The following is a 17,378-nucleotide window of genomic DNA, read 5'->3' on the forward strand; positions in this document are numbered from 1 at the left end:
GGTGTGCAATATTCACTATTCCATTTGATGGCTGGATGTAGTTATTAATCTGTTGTGTTTTCCTGAGGAGCATCCTTTTGAATGTTTGACTTTCAGATCCAGAATGATCAGGCTTAAAACAATTTCTGACATTTTTGCTGATGTCATTAGAGCAGACGTACTGGCTGCATGACAGGGCTTTCCTAGGAGATTTCCCTGCAGTACTTACCCTGAGTTGTTTCCATCTCATGCTTGCATTCAGACTTTCCCAAGAGTTAAACTGTCTTGGCTTCCCCAACCCACTGCAGAACAGTACTTCATCCTTCGCTGTTCTTCCGTTGCTATGTACTCACTACCAGCCTGAACTACCCAGAAATGAGCACCTTTTGCATGCACATTTTCAAATTCAGTGTTTGTAAAATGTGAGTATTTATCAGAGTTTTTCTCTGTACTGCTGTAATTAACTTATAGCCCTAATTCCTCAAGCTGTGCACACACTTGCTGACGTGATTTAAAATGATGTCATCCCAAGATGCAAAGTAATTGAAAGCATTTTTCCTTTTATTTGGTTACAAATAAAGAGAAAATTAGTAAGCAAAGGTCTGACCTCAGATACGTAAGTGTGGTGCGTGCTACAGTCACGGCTCATTACTCTTGTACATCTGAGAGTGCACCTGAGGCCAGTCGGCCAAACAGAAAACTACAAAGAGGAAGCAGGGCACAACCTTAAAGTTGTTAGAGGCAGGCTAAAACCACTGAAAAGTAAACCGAACTATTCTTTGAAAGTGTGATTGAGTGAGGCATTTTTTACAGAAACTGGTCTCCAGGAATCTATGTTTTATTAGAACTGATCAAAAGGCCTTTGAAAGGGAGGAACCGTTGATTTCAGTGGACTTTGATCTTGTTAGATTAAACTTGGAAGTTCAGAAATCAACAGAAGGAAACCTCTAGTGTAACACAGCATAGAACTTGATTTTTCCTCTTTCTTTTAGATCACCATCTATTCCTCAGCACATCTGTGTATCATTACAATTTCTCTCACTAGTCTGAATAATGGCCGTTCACATACAAGTCAATAGTTCTGTCATTTATTTCATGTCGCAAACAATTGTATTTTGTGACGAAAACATTAACAGCAATACTCTCATTAATTTTTGCTTTCAGCTTCACCTCCTACTTTTGAACTGAACCCTATGAAGAAGAAAATCCTAGCAGCTAAAGGTGGCCGTGTAATCATTGAATGCAAGCCTAAAGCTGCTCCTAAGCCAAAATTCTCCTGGAGCAAAGGAACAGAATTGCTTGTAAATGGGAGCCGGTTAGTATTGACTGTTAGTGGACACCGTGAGTCCTAAAAATGCTGCCTTATGTTCCTGTTTATGCTGTAGGCTATTTCTCACTTTTGCAGATACGAGGGGCAGGAGAATGTGTAATTTCAGGAAAACAGTATGCCAAAATGTTACTAGCAGTGCGGATCCAAATAGCTAGCAGGATATCCAACTTCAGCCAGTCCATTTGGTGCTGTTCACATTTCAGAACTGCATTGTATCACAAAACTGTAAGAAAAATATTGGAATGACTACAAGTGAATGAAAGTACATTCTCTTGCTCCAGCAGCGTGAGGCATCTAATCATGTATTTAAGTATTTTTTACTGTAGTAGTGGTTATAAATATGGTAGGTAGATGCGAGCTTCCAAGAGATGTTTGTGGTTTGTTCTTTCACTTGCTACAATTCTACTGAAAGTATTGCTTTCTAATATAAAACCTAATTTCTCTTCATGTTGGGGGTTTTTTTTGCACTTTCAATAGCATACGTATCTGGGATGATGGAAGCCTGGAAATTATCAATATCACAAAGCTAGATGAAGGTCGCTACACCTGTTTTGCAGAAAATAACCGAGGAAAAGCTAATAGCACTGGTGTTCTGGAAATGACAGGTAAACCTCTAAATTGCATTCGTTGGTTTCAGGTAGAATCCCTTAATTCAAAAACACTTATTTTTGCTCCAGCATTGCACTACTTTTGCAAGCTATTTTATGTCTTTTCTTTCTAATTTATTTGTTCATTAAACAGTGAATTGATGCTTTTAAAGCATATTGCTCAGTAGAAACCTGGTATATTTGCACCAGTTCTGAGGCTGTATCTCAATTTTCAGGGTTGATTTTTCCATAAGAGATTATTAAGTCTGACCCATTAATTTGAAACATTTTAATGCATTTATTCAATTTGGTAGCTTAGTGCTCAGGCTAACATGTGATTCTGGGGCCATGACTTAAACAGAGAAACTCTTACCAACCTTTAGTTTTTCTTTTTTTTTCTTCCTTTTTTTTTTCCTTTTTTTTTTTTTTTAATTGGTGTAAGCAAGTTTGAGAGAGCATTGCACTTAAAGAAACATGCATTAAATTTGCGAGATAGGGTCATATAGGCATATGATTGCACTACTAAATTCCCTTCCTTTATGGGCATTAGTATTTATTTGTTGAGTACTGATAGCCTTAATTGCGTATTTTAAATCTGATGTCAAATAAATAAATAGTTGTAGAATACAAACAGGAAAGATGACATTCATGAACAGCTGTGTGTATCAATTATCAGTGATAGCAGAAGAGTCATTTATCAAATACATTTTTTAATCTGTTCCAGAAATCATGCTGGATGTGACAGCTCAATGCCACAATATTGATGTACTAATGTAAGAATTAATCTGTATCATCAGATGATATGAAAGCATTTTTCTAGCTGATTTATAACAAATTCATTTTACCAAATGAATTGTAAGACTTTATTTTGATCAATCAGATTTTTTCAATGTTTGCAGTTAATTTTTATCATCTGCAGTTTCATATGTCTTAATATTACCCTCAGGCATTTAATTATTTTGAAAGATTATGTAAATAAATATCACGTCCCTTAACAGTTATATCTTCTAAAATCAGGAAGAATATTTGCATACTAAATTTGCACAGTGAAACACTTAAACCATATGTTCATAAACCTTATAAACTAGGTATAAAGAATTTTAAATTTTTGGAGAATTCTGCTCTAATTCGTCTAAAAATCAGAACCAAAAGACTAAGACATCTCCCTTGCACCACAGCAGAACGAGAAGGGTCAGCTGACATATTTCAAAATTATTTTCACATTATGGACAATGATGAGGCTTGACAAAGAATGCTTTGAAAATGGTATTCCCAAGCATTTTGTGTGGCCCATAAAACTTCTCAGACATCGTGCATGACTACAGGAGATTAGAAAGTGAAATGTGAAGTTGACAGGCACTGCAAAGTCTGATGGTTTTTCCCACACGATTGTTTGTTCACTGCCCCTGGACCATTCTTCTTCAGCAACTTCTCAGACTGGTAGAGTACTTTATGTAAACATGTAGAAAATCACTGATGGTAGAACCAAATGCTGAACATACAGGCATAATGCTAGAATGGAGCAGGTATCCAAAGCATGTGTCCACAGCAAAGACTTGAGAGATCAGATGTTAACAGCTTGCTCCAATATACTATGAGATGCTCCATTCTGCAAAAGCCAGTAGTTGTGCCATCCTCATAGTCTCAGTATAAAGCAAATTTGGGATTACTAGAGTAGTATCTGGGGAAAGGTTTCTCTCCAAGGCAGACTGACAAGTAATATTTGGTATATTGAGGATTTTTTGTTGTCCTGTATATGGTGGAGTGTAGTGTGCTCCTTGGAGAATGCTCAAACTTAACTAGTAGCAATAGCTCTTTTTTTATGGCAATCGTCTTCCAGGTTTTGGTACCCTAGTCCCACTTTCGTATTGTTGGGAAAGACGTTATATGTCGTGGCATAAGGAAGATACTCTGTGGCTTTTTGTTTTATGATAACAATTGAAAGAAAAAGGAACAGGTCTCGGTAATCCAGTGAGTCCCTTCCAGAACAATGTTGCTAATTTGTCATATGAGTTTGATGCATGTACCAAGAGCTCTGGCAATTATCATGAGACCTCTGCCTTTTTTTACTTTTCTGTAATAATGAGAGACATTACTGGGGGATATACAGCTTTCTTCCTTTTGTTGCATTATTTTCTCTTCCTTTCCACATGTAGCTATTTGCATAGTTTGTTATGCATACATTATATTGTTTCTCAGTAAATAAATTAAGATCTCAATCTCTGCAGTAGTCTAATGGAAGTCTGACTCAGCCTGACAACTGAGTAGAACTTACCATTCGTTAAAGAGACAGGTTTGAAAGCATAAGAAATATAACTAAAACAAGAAATGCAACACGTCACATAGTATTCATCATCTGTCTCCTTTCTTCCTGAGATACAGTCAATGAATAAAAATAGCTTTAAATAGTCAATAATTTGATTTATAGACTGAATCAGCCATTTTCAGAAGACAGCTAACTAGAAGTTAGGCATTTCAGTTTTAAAAGGTTTCCTTCGTTCTCTTTAGTTTGGTCCTTTGAAATGTAGCTGCATGAATAACATGGAAACTAGAGTTTGAGGGAATGGTTTAATGTATAATCAAACAGTTATTTCGTAAGCTGAGCTTACGTTTGGATAAACATTTATTTATTGGAATTTTCCATGTTTGCCATTAACTTCACAGAAGCTACAAGGATTACTTTAGCTCCGTTGAATGTTGATGTCACCGTTGGAGAGAATGCTACCATGCAATGCATTGCATCCCATGATCCCACATTAGACCTGACATTTATTTGGTCTCTAAATGGCTTTGTAATAGATTTCGAGAAAGAGCATGAACATTATGAAAGGAATGTTATGGTAAGATACTATAGATCCTTATTTAATACATGAAAGCCTAGTTTTCTTTGTTTTGAATAGCTGTATTTTCTGTTTTATATTTTCTATTGTGTTGATTCAGGTCTAGAAAGAAGCAGTAGGCTAAGAACATAAAACAAAATTATGATTTAGACCCCTTACAGACATGTAGACACTTGCAGGTAGATACCTGAAATCAGGTATCTAAATTGACGTAAGTATTTTGGTACCTCAGTTAAATCCCACTCTGATTAAGAGTGAATATGGCTGATAAGTAGATAGTTTGATTGTAAACGGGGTGCAAATTCTCTCAAAAAAGCATGCACATGCATTCACTTTTACTTACCCATGTTTTTCTCATCAACATTTCTGGAATTTGGCACAAGACCAGGCCAGATGGTGGGTAGGAGTCTAACAATCTGTAAACACTGAGCAAGAAAAGTTTGTGTGAAGGCTAAACAAGTTAATACAAAGACACTCCTTTTGGCACATAGAAAGAGGAATCATAGATCTTTCCTGTTTGCATGTATGGTTATATTTTTACAGTCTTCTATCAGGCTTATTCAAAACTAATACCTCGATTAGAAATCCCTCCTTGTTGCGTCTAATCACACACTGATTTACCTAACACTCCCACCATTCTGTATGTATGATTTATTCTGTTGTTTTGGCTTTAAATGGTTCAAACCTCCTCAAATTTAAATACCCTTCTTTTGTGCTCCCAAGAGGAACTGCAGATGTGGAGAGAAAAAGTTGCTAATCCTACCTGTAATGTCCAGGAACACCAGAGGACATGTTCGGTTTCAGCCCCATGTTCAAAATGATGTACCATGTAGGACTCCTGCAGAGTCTTTCTCCTAGGCTGGCAATATTATTTGATTTTCCATGGACCTAGAGATTCTTTTTCTCTCTTTTTCAAAACCTGTTTATCTCCATGTGAGCAGATGTTTCAAACATAACTATTTCAGTCTGATTAGGAGCAAACCAGTCTTTTTGAGGGGTCAGAGTTGCCTCAGCCTGCTCATTTGCTGAGTTGTAAACATCCCTAAGAAGTCACACTACTCCCAGTGAAAAAACAAGTCTTTGACCAACAAACCAGTAGAAATATGCTAAGATCAGCTGGAAAATATTGAAACCCAAAGGCATAAAGCCCTTTCTGCAATAAATCTCCCAAAAGTCTTATGTCCAAACTCAGTAGTGGGGTATTAAGCAGTTTGTAGTGTATTTTGTGTTGCCTCACGAATTACAAAATATGTAGGTCTTGACTAGTACACTGGCATCTTTCAAGACATTTCCTGCATGTGGCTATTAAGCCACACTTTTGATAGGTTTGTATTTGCTCTTCCATACTAATCAGTGCATAGGAGTACCTTGAAAGAGTTGAATTGCCTCCTAATGGCATGGGTTTGTCCTTAAAGGGTGGAATGAGTCTAAGTATCAGTCAAAATAAGAGCTTAAAGATTAAAGCCCCATTGTATGTATTCCTTGTAAAAGAGCAAATGAAACCACTCTGCCTTTGTCAGATTTTATTTAGTTGAATGCTTTTAGCTTCCTGACAGAAGTTACGCAAAGAAATTGTGTTCTGTGAAACAGAAAATCAGGCTGAAAATTGTTATGAATCAGTGATTTTGGAGTGGAAGGTAAAAATGCCTTTACCAGAGGACTTGGTAATGCAATACCATGTAATGCAAGAAAAAGGAACCTGAACTTTCTCCATCTGTTGGTGATGTGTTGAACATAAGTTTTTATATCACTGACGCACGCTTTTGGGTTTTACTTTTAATAATGAAGATAGAAGGAAATTGGATTTTTTTTCTTTTAGGTGAAATTAATTCTGAAATGTAATCCAAATTTTAGGGTACTTTGTAGCAAAGCACTCCCAGTGAACAAATCTAGGGCCAAATAAGGGCCACAGCAAGTGTGTAAGGTGTAATTCACTGTGAAGACTGACTTAATATCTAGGTTCCCAGCCACCTGTTTCATCTTCCAGATACCCAGTGGTCCTGGATCTCTGAACCCTAAATTTTTATTAACTCAACAATGTTTAGACACTTCAATAAAGTGCTTGATTTCAAAACCAGATCAACCTACTTTTGCTAGGCTAGCTTGGTCTCTACAGACCTTCTGTGGTCTGCGGAGAAAGAGAAAGAGGTGGTTCACTTCATCTGGGTGTTGAATCTTGTGCTGGAAGATTTCCTCATTCAATAGATTATAGAGATGGATACTCCACAGGATGCAGAAGTAGGTTAAGAGCAACTTTTAATTCACTTATACAGTTAAGATTAAGTAGATTAGATCCAAAGATCAATTAATTTATTTGTCAGTGTGTAACTCTGTCTTCCTGAAGGATATTTCTTGGTTTGTTATGCTCCCTTTGCAACTGATCAATACTGGTAGAAATTATTTTAGCAGGGGCGGCTTCTTGGTTTGCATTGCTAAGACTTATTTCTGGGCTTTCAAATGCAAAGCAAGTCAGATAATCTCTGTTCCTCTTCCACGGGCAGTTCAGTCTTCCTCACCCAGGACAGAGGGGACAGTAGGATTGCATCTGAAGTCTGGAACTGTGATTTGTGGTTACTTAGTTATTCAGCACTTAAGTAACAACAAATGCAGAATTTTTAACAAATTCAACGAATCCAATACAAAGATTTATACAGAGTGTAATTAAGAGAAATGTGCAATTTCTGTATTTCTGTTTCATTCATTTGTTATCATATTCTTGCACTGAAGGTTTTTCCTCTTTCTTGCGCAAGCAAAGGGATTTTCTCCTGCCTATAGCTTCCATCGCTGTGGCAGTTCTGAGTTCAAGTCACTGGGTGGCAGGTTTGCTTAGGCTTTCTCGGATGCAAAGGCCTGAGCTGTTGTGCATTTGACAGCAGAGCCCTAATTGCTGGGCTTGAAGCAGTGGAGTCCCATGATGCCACCCAAACCCTTCACAGACATAAAAGAAAAAAATATTCCATCATTAATATTAAAATTACTGATGCATGCTCTCTGAGCTATAATTTCCTGTTGATGAAGGATCCTCATCTGTCTTCCTGATAATATCACTATTAATTTATATGACAGCGCAGATCAACATGCTAAAACTTGATACAGCCACAGTATTTCAGTTCTCAAAATAATACTAATATAGTTGTCACATACACGTAATGGAATGCTAATGAAATTCATGTAAATACCTGCATAAGTCGTCTTTCTTTAAATGGAAGCTTTGGTATCTCCATCATTGCTGAAGGCAAAACTAATTTGCATTACATTAATACTAAAACTCATCTATCAAAAGAACATATGTCAGTGCTGGTTTTATTTCCTGGGACAGTGATACTTAAAATGAAAAATCTATATAAATTGGTTCAGCTTTATGTTTTTCCTCTGATTATTTGACTGAGGAACTGAATATTAACACATCCTTTCAAGTCCCATAGAGATATAGCACTTAAGTAATCTGGAAAACTCAAATGTCCAGTCATTTGTTATTTATGGGATCTGCTTTTTGTCATGTATATTTAAAGACTGAAAAGCTTACTTTTAATGCGTATTTTCTAAAAGTATACATTATCCACATTTACTTATATTCTTTTAAGTTTATTATGAAAAATTCTTTTTAATACAGTAAGGTGTGTAATTATGGTGGTTTATACTTTTGGAGCCACACTAGTACAATTGTATGGATAGTCAGGAAGAGGAACTCCATAATTTAACTGATTCAAGTCAGAGTCAGAAACTTGTACATACACTTAGGAAGAGACCTGATATAGGCTGTAATAGTCTTAGTCATATAGACACGCATACATTTAAAATACTTTCCATGCCATCAATATTCCTGTGTTTTCTACATTGTTTTATTAGTTTTATTAGGGTTTTTTTTGTTATTTTTTATTTTCTGCATAGTTTATTGGTTTTATTAAACAATAAAACCCTGACATTTTTGTCACCATTTTTCTTCAGTAAGTTAAGTTTAATTCCCATACTGTTCAGGAATCTGTCCTGCTTGCAAACAACTTTCTTTTATAAGAATTAAAAGAGGAAGTGGTGATGGAAAAATGCAGCAAGGCTGGATGATAAGTTTTATCGTAGAGATATTTCACTTGTTGCATGCTCACATTTTCTCATATTAGCGGTGAGCTTATCAAAAAAACATAAGGAATTGTATTTGGGTACCTGAGACCCTTTCACAGCTACCAAAACGCAGGCCTGTATCACCCTATCATGTTATATAGGGATCATTTAAAGTACCTTGATGAAGGGGTTTGTAAGTTCGGTTCTTGGCATCTAATGTTTTTTTCATCCTGCAGAAGATACTATCCTTGTTTTTATATCAGATAACTTCATGGCTTAATGCTGTTTTGTGATCATAATTTATCAAAAAAAAGCATTCTATGGAGCCCCACTCAAGATGTTGAGCTCCCCTCTCCTCTGCAAAAACAAGAGAAAAGCCAGCAACAAACAGAACTCCAAAATTATAGGTGAAAAACTGGACTGACCAAGACTATTACTTTTTTTTTTTTACAGTGAACTATATTTTTTTAAACTCTGAGAATTTTAGAATTCTCTTAAAATTTTTTGCAAAAGTTGATTTCTATTGTTTGGTACTTGAGTTTTGTTATGAAATTTACATCTTGCTTTTAAAAAAGATTTAAAAAAAAAGTTAAAAATAATGAAAAGTAGAAAGCAATCATTCTGTTCCTATTATGAAAGGAGAAGAATCAATATGCTGATGCAGTTATTTTTCTAATGGGATTTCAGCACCTTTCAACACAAGCAGAACCTCTGGTGTTTGAAATAAGGAGTTAAGCTACTGGACCAAAAAGCTTGGTACCAGCAAGAATGAGGTCATTTTAGAAAGTGTATCATAGGACTTTATGCTTTGTTCTTTCTAATTTCCATCAAAATAGGAGTTTTAAAACTGAGAATTGGAAAATAGTTTCATTTTAACATTTAGGGATTATTTACCTTACCGCAGCTTTAATGATGGATTATTTTTTTTCTTTATGGAATTGCTAGGGAATCTTTCCCTGGGAGTTCACAGTCCAAGAAAGGTGTCTTTACTGATGTTGGGCATTGCATAGCATCATACCCAACTGAAAAGCTCTCACAGAATGAGGAGTACATCAAATAGTGCTGACACACCTCAGTGTCATGACTGCTACAGAGCAGGACTTTAAGACCTGCTGAATCCACAGTGACTGAAATCAAGCCTTTGCAGTGTGCTCTCCAGTTTTCATAGATTCAGGAATGTGGCACAAAAAGCAATCAAACATATTCAGTACAGAACTTGCAGGCTCTATTCAGCTTTGAAGTCGCTTCTGAATCCAAGTTGTCTGCACATAACTAGCTCAGGTGTCCCTGCAACCATCATACAGTTAACCTGCAGCAGTGTAAACTTCACTGTGTTCTCAAAAGCTCTTTTTTCCTTATGCAAATATTATTCCTCTTACTTTATCCCTCTCTAAAGTACAGAAAGCTTAGCAGTCTTCTAGGACCACATTCATAATATTCTGGAGATGTGTGGCCAGACGGTTCCTTTGCATTAAAGTAAAAAACACATGGAAGGGCCTGTTTCTTCCCTTTAACTGTTAAAGCTGGTTAGTTCAGATCCCAAAATCCACACTACAGATGTCTAAAATAGGTGAGATGAATTCCAGATTGGAGACAGTGTTTCCCTAAAAGGAAGGTTCTTCAAAACTAATGATTTTGTAAACCACAGAGAATAAGTTGAACTATAAAAATCCAATTAGAGGAGCTTAATACCCGCTTGGCTTTTGTAAATTATTATAATTTGCAGTTCCTTGGCTAGACACTGTAGACAAAGATGTTCTACTGCATGCCCCTGCTTCAGCTGATTACTGAGCAGACACTTAGTTTCATGTTATAAATCTCTCCCTACGCATTCCGCAGTTTTCTTCAGCAGAAGAGATACAAAGGTTTTCATTTTAATTTTTCTTCACTGCTTTCCCTGGTAATCCTCCTTGCAGAGTATGGAGTATAGCTCCAGTTATATGACAGGAAATGAATAGAAAGTTCAACAGGACAACTGAAAAATTGAAGAAAAATGTTTCAATAGAATAATAAAATCATAGAATCATAGAATTGTTTAGGTTTGAAAAGACCTTTAAGATCATCAAGTCTAACCGTTAACCCAGCACTGCCAAGTCCACCACTAAACCATGTCCCTAAGCACCACATCTACACAGCTTTTAAATACCTCCAGGGATGGTGACTCCACCACTTCTCTGGGCAGCCTGTTGCAATGTTTTGACAACCCTTTCAGTGAAGATTTTTTTCCTAATATCCGAGCTAAACCTCCCTTGGTGCAACTTGAGGCCATTTCCTTTTGTCCTATCACGTGTCATTTGGGAAAAAAAATCCTTTCAGACAGTTGTAGAGAGTGGTAAGGTCTCCCCTGAGCCTCCTCCTTTTCTCCAGGCTAAACAGCCCCAGTTCCCTCAGCTGCTTCTAAGACTTGTGCTCCAGACCCTTCACCAGCTTCGCTGCCCGTCTCTGGACACGCTCCAGCACCTCAGTGTCTGTCTTGTAGTGAGGGGCCCAAAACTGAACCCAGTATTCAAGGTGCGGCCTCACCAGTGCCAAGTACAGGGGGTCGATCACTTCCCCTGTCCTGCTGGCCACACTGTTTTGGATACAAGCCAGGATGCTGTTGGCCACCTTGGCCACCATGGCACACTGCTGGATCAGATTCAACTGGCTGTCGGCCAGCACCCCCAGGTCCTTTTCCACCAGGCAGCTTTCCAGCTACTCTTTCCCAGGCTTGTAGCGTTGCATGGGATGTTAGTGACCTGAATGCGGGACCTGGCACTTAGTCTTGTACCTCATAGAACTGGCCTCAGCCCATCAGTCCAGCCTGTCCACATCCCTCTGTAGAGTCTTCCTTCCCTCAAGCAGATCAATACTCCCACCCAACTTAGTGTCATCTGCAAACTTACTGAGGGGGCACTCAATCCCCCTCATCCAGATAATTGATTAAAAGATTAAACAAAACCAGCCCCAGTATTGAGCCCTGGAGAACATCACTTATGACCAGCCACCAACTGGATTTTACTCCATTCACCACCATTCTTTGGGCTCAGTGATCCAACCAGTTTTTACCCAGGGAAGACTGCACCCATCCAAGTCATGAGCAGCTAGTTTCTCCAGGAAAGTGCTCTGAGAAAGGGTGTCAAAGGCTTTACTAAAGTCTACATAGACAACATGCACAGCCTTTCCTGTCATAGAAGGAGATCAGGTTAGTCAAGGTAGGAAGGTTCAGTTATACACTGACAAGAAAGAAGAGGCTGTGTGTGGATTGGAACAAAACCTGGGAGACAAAGTTGCAGTGAGCTCAGTCAGTACAGTTTTTTTAATATATTGAGGGATCAGATGATTGTTCATGAAACGCATGGCAAACCAAATCCACTAAGGTACTGGTTTGGGTTTTTTTGAGAAAGATCCCCAAGACTGTCCGAAGGCACTGTCTCAGTACATTACTTTCAGTGCCTTGATGCTTTAGGGAGATGCTTTAGGCATGAGTGAGTTGGAAGTCACATGTTTTGGCTAGGTTTGGAGTAAAATTTAGAGGCAAGGGCCTAATAGTAACGTAGTAAGCATGGAATGAGATGGATGGAGTCAGTGGTTAAGAGCAAGGAGGGGAAGGAAAGCAGAAGACAGTGCTGAGTGTGAAGCCAACAAGCAGTTAGGTCTGACAGAAGCCTTTGAGGGAACCTATTATTAATCCACAGTGCTATTCTGTTTAGAAGGTCAAGATATGCCAACTTCTGTGGTAGAATTAAAAAAATAGACTGCAAAATCAGTTGACTGTAACTTTATGTGCTTATGAGACTTCACAAACTACCAAAATCCATGTGCAAACCCTAGTTAGGTAGCAGGAGTCGAGAAAGCCAGGTGTGAGCACTACTCAGAGAAATGGAGTTTGCAGTATATTGTGGATTTCCATCATCAGCCGTAAAGTTGTGGGCCATAAGTATAAGTAAACAAGTACCTAGGCTTTTTCTGCTGTTGGAAATGAAATAACAGGGCATATTACCACAGGGATGCTGGTACAAAGCACAGTGTCCTCAGGCATTCTCAGCAGTATGCCAAATGGAGAAGAATAATATATTTGTTGGAAATATTTCCCAGTCCACATTTCAGGGGTAGAATTAGCGCTGTATTTCCTTTACATATAAATATAGTTCACTGAAGGAAGAGATTCTTTAGTTGGAATGACTGTCATTATTATCCTTCTGGTGTTTTTTATTCACTCGTAACTTTCATGCCAGCTATGACTTATAAAACAGTGAGATAAGGTCTCCTGCGAATAAGATTGAGACAACAGGGCTGCACTGGTCGTGTTGTCCCCATGTCATCTCTGATATTAATATCAGGAAAACAACTATGATCACATTTACATTAACATTCTTCAACAGCTGTTCTACTTGTATCTACCACATAGCAGATCCTCTACTGGCAGGAACAAAACAATTCATGTGAACTCATTTAGGTTAATAATTTTAGACACAGGTAATAGAAAAAGATGTTTCAAATTATTGCTAGCTTTGGGAAAGCTGATCTCACCACCAAGAAACCCATCTCTTCCACATTACTTATCAATTCTCTTATCTTACCCTTACTGTGTATTGAACACCTCTGAAGCTCAGAGGTCTTAATTTTTGAATCTGAATTAAAAAAAAGAAGACTGTCTCCGCTTACCCAGTTCTTCTATGTCTGCCACTTTAGTTTTATTATTTAAAATGGCTTGTTAGCTTCATAATAATTTAAGTTCCTTTATTGTCTCCGAGGTCCCAACAGAAGTGGACACTGCTTTCAGTCGTAAGACCAGATTCCTGTAAATGGTATTTGATCTCACAGGGGTATGTTCTGATGGCTTTCAGTAATTTAGTGCACTGGCGAAGGTGATAGTCAAGAGAGAAAAGTGAATCTCAGGAACAGGTCATACAATGCTATTTTTGACATCACTATTAAAGCATAAATATAGGGCTTATATAGTGAAAGTCTTTGCTTGAAACTCAGTAAATAACTGAGTGGTGAACCGCAGATACCCTTGGAACATCCCTGAGTACTGCTATCACTATTTCCAGTCTGTGATTCAGTTTTCTCTGAGTGAAGGCAGGCATTTTTAAACTTAGCCAAGCTGAGGTTTTTGAATGAAAAAATACAGTGCATTCATATCTAATTTGTGGACAGAATTTGCTGATGCCCTTACTCTTTATTTGCTTTGTAAGCTCTTCTTTTACCACCAGGAACTTAGGCTTTTGAGGTATGGAAATCTTCATCACCAACTGCATAAAACCTTGCTCCAGGAGAGCTTCTGAACTAACAAGATACAATATCGTATCAATGGGTTGTTGATTTTTAAATTATGTTACATTTTCCCATCCATTTTTCATCATTTAGATTTTAAGACCAAGATCCCCTAAGGGAAATGAATATTTGAGCAAGTATATGGGCACATAGTTAAGAAATACAAAGATTTTAAATCAAAGTGCTAACACAGGAGTTAATGTGTACTAAGACTAGTAAGAATTTGGAATAATTTGTTATTGAAGAAATAGTACAATTATGAGAATTTTAAGTTTATGCAGTTTTTCTAAACCTTATTCCTTTGCCCAGCCTTTGCTTATGTTTATTTGCAGATCAAAGTGCAAGCAATGATCAGAGATTCACAGGCAGTGTGGTTCTTTCTAGGATGACATTTATTGTTAATAAAGTAAAGGTTTATACACAGCACTCAAACAGAGGACTGTTTGCCTCTTTTATTAAAACCAAAACCAATAAGAACAAAATGGGAAAAGAACAGGAACTGAAGACTCAAGGGGTTTGAACTTTGACAGCTTCTTTGTTGTAATTTTTTGGAGGGCAGAAGAGCAGGTGGCTGCTCTCTCTGCTCCTGCAGAAGTACTGACACTCCCAGTGATTTTCCTTCATGAGAGAGAGCCATTGACAGCGTTGTTTAGCCCACTGTAGACAAATAAGGCTTACATGTGGTTAGGCAGGCAGCCAGACACTGTTCACTTATGCAGTAATCCCTAGAGATTTTCAAAAGATGCTGTTCTTGAAGGCAGTCCTCCTGGGAGTTCTCATAAATAAACTGGGGAGGGCGGGGGCGGCACTTGCACGGAAATGCCACTGTCCCGGACTCACCTCATCTCCATATTCTGTATGCACTTTGGCAAATTAAAAGCCCTGTCATATTAGTCTTGAGTGAAAAGTGTGGCAAATATATATATATATATGGACATGGTTTAATATTAGCTAGAAGAAAAATTATCAGAAATATATTGAGATTACTGGATTGTTCACTGATGTAACTAGTCTGCTTAATCATTGCTAACAGCATTTGTGTCACTCAAAAATGAAAAAGGTACAGTGTAACTGGCATTTCTCTCTGACCCTATGAGACAATCAAGTGTTGCTAGCCAGAATTAAGCAGTTTCTTTCATGTGTGCTTGATTCTCCTTTTATCCAATCGCCAGTTTGCCTCAGTAATTTCTTAAAGATGTGAGTTCTTGTGTTGGACCAAAAAACCTGGTGTTAACAGATTTCAGTTTGGGCTCAAATTTTATGCCCGCAGAATTTGAAGCTGGTATCCAAAATCCTCTCTGGAGTTTGGAAAGGAAAAGAACAGTTTTATCTGGCTATTTTAATCTCCTCTAAATATAGACTCTAAACTAGCATTCTAGTTTCAGAACATTTGGAAAAGATTTAACCTAGCTTTTTTCTCCCTCCTCTTCAATTTGGAATCATAAACTGAATGACATAGCTTTATTTCATTTCTTCAGAATGTCTAAATGCAGAGACACTAATACCTGAGATCGTATTGAAGGTATTTGTTGTTTTCTAGAACCTTCCATGATCACAGCACTAGTTCTTAGACCTCAATATTTGGCAATTTCTTTTTTACGTACCGTTTTGCATCTGAATTCCTTTTGTTCCTGCCTGTGAAGGTTTCAGGGTTGCAGTGAGGTATCTGAGTGTTTGTTTTCTTAAAAAATATTGTATTTTTGAACAATCTCCAGTGATTTAGAAATTCTGAAGGTTGCCCCTTTCAGTATACGGTGGTATAAATCCATCTGTTAATCTTTTGTAACATTTTGACTTACACGAAAGCAATCGGATATATTGTGGAAAGAATGTTTGGGATTTTTTCTGAAATACCTTTAAGACTAACACATGATTTAAGCTAGTAATCTTTTTCTGGAATAAAATGCAGATAGATAAGCAAAATATTTCAAGTGTGTTATTTTTAAACATTTATAGAAATGTCTTAACATAAAATGTGTTTTTCGTTAAGAATAGTGGTGGTGTATCCAGTGGTCTCTATTCTACTTTTTTACAGGTGCACATCTAGTTACCCAGTGGGTTCACAGAAGTGTCGTAGGACAAAAATACTTTATTCAGTTTGCCTATCTGTACAACCACAGGTAGTGGCACACAGTGAACCTTATAGCCAGCTGAAAACACAGCTATATATTTTCCAAATATCCCAGCATTGGTGAGGAGTGTTGAGGAAGGATTAGGGTCTGTCATGACGATGGCGATCGGCACGTGAGCCTCACTGAGCGACACATTGCTTCCCTGGCGGTCCTGCCGCCGTTGGCCAGGGAGCAGCTGGAGCTGGCTGGGGTGATGGCATGGCCGGCAGTGCAGAGGCCAGCGGGGCCAGAGCCCCGTGTCCCTCAGAGCCCGAGGGAGGCCAGCAGGGCAGGCCTGGTGGCCCAGGGGTGGCTGGGCAGGTCAGTCATGAGGAGGCCGGGCCGCGGTCAGGCTGGGAGGTGAGCTCGCTGCTTCATCAGGCCGGTGCCAGTGTGGCCCTTGCCCAGGCTGGGCTGTGCGGGGGCAGGAGCTGCAGCACTGGTGGGGCCTGAAAGGTGACTTTTCAGCTCAACAGCAGCTCCTGCAGCAGGGAGTCGGCCGTGGCTGAGGCCTCGCTGCGGTGCTGTGGCTGTTCACCCCATCCCGGGTCACCAAAGCAAGGGGCCACCCTGGGCCACGCTGTCTCAAAGCCGGCCCAGAGCCCTGGCAGCCCAGCCTCCCACCATGGGGGTTGTGGTTACTGTCATCGTCCTGTCCATCGCCAACACCGCAGCGCAGAACAGGTGTGGTCTTTCCTCTGAGGTGCTGGGGCACCTGTTGAACATGATTGTTTCATTGCAGTTGCTGCGTTGTACTATCTCTTTGGTACTTCTTTGTTTAGACTGTGATTGTAGCCTCTCTGCCATAGTAAGAGCCAAATGATAGTTTGCTCTCTTAGTAGCACTCCATGACATGTTATCATAGAAACATGCATAAAAAAGCAAGTAAAAATCAGAAAAAACATGCAGAAAAATCATCTGACTGCTGTTTATGAAAAAAAATTTGATGGAATTTAATGTTCAGATATGGGCTTCAAAAATAAAATTGAGATGTTTGCTTGTAAGAGAACATTTGCTAAGATATCTGGTTTTTTCATGTCTGGTAAGGAGCAGCAGCTCCTCAGGAAACACAGGACACTTTCAACAGCTGTCATATAAATCACATGTATCTTCGAGGGTGATCTGTTCTTGAAGTAAGCACTTGCTTTTTGGAAATAGCAACCACCGCGTATCAGTTGGGAGGGATGTGTAGACAGGTATCACATAGCTGCAC

The 17,378-nt window shown here is 38.6% G+C and overlaps 1 protein-coding gene across 1 annotated transcript in view; it reads left to right on the top strand.

Annotated features, from left to right (window-relative positions):
• Positions 1 to 17,378, top strand: part of CNTN1 (contactin 1) — a 245,167-nt gene that overhangs the window by 175,498 nt on the left and 52,291 nt on the right. Inside the window, exons 13-15 of the mRNA XM_040596458.1 lie at positions 1,144 to 1,294; positions 1,787 to 1,914; positions 4,561 to 4,736. Of these exons, the coding sequence (XP_040452392.1) occupies positions 1,144 to 1,294; positions 1,787 to 1,914; positions 4,561 to 4,736 (455 nt within the window). The remainder of the gene's footprint in view (positions 1 to 1,143; positions 1,295 to 1,786; positions 1,915 to 4,560; positions 4,737 to 17,378) is intronic.

Source organism: Falco naumanni, chromosome 5, assembly GCF_017639655.2.
Source record: "Falco naumanni isolate bFalNau1 chromosome 5, bFalNau1.pat, whole genome shotgun sequence".
NCBI classification, from domain to species: Eukaryota; Metazoa; Chordata; class Aves; order Falconiformes; family Falconidae; genus Falco; species Falco naumanni.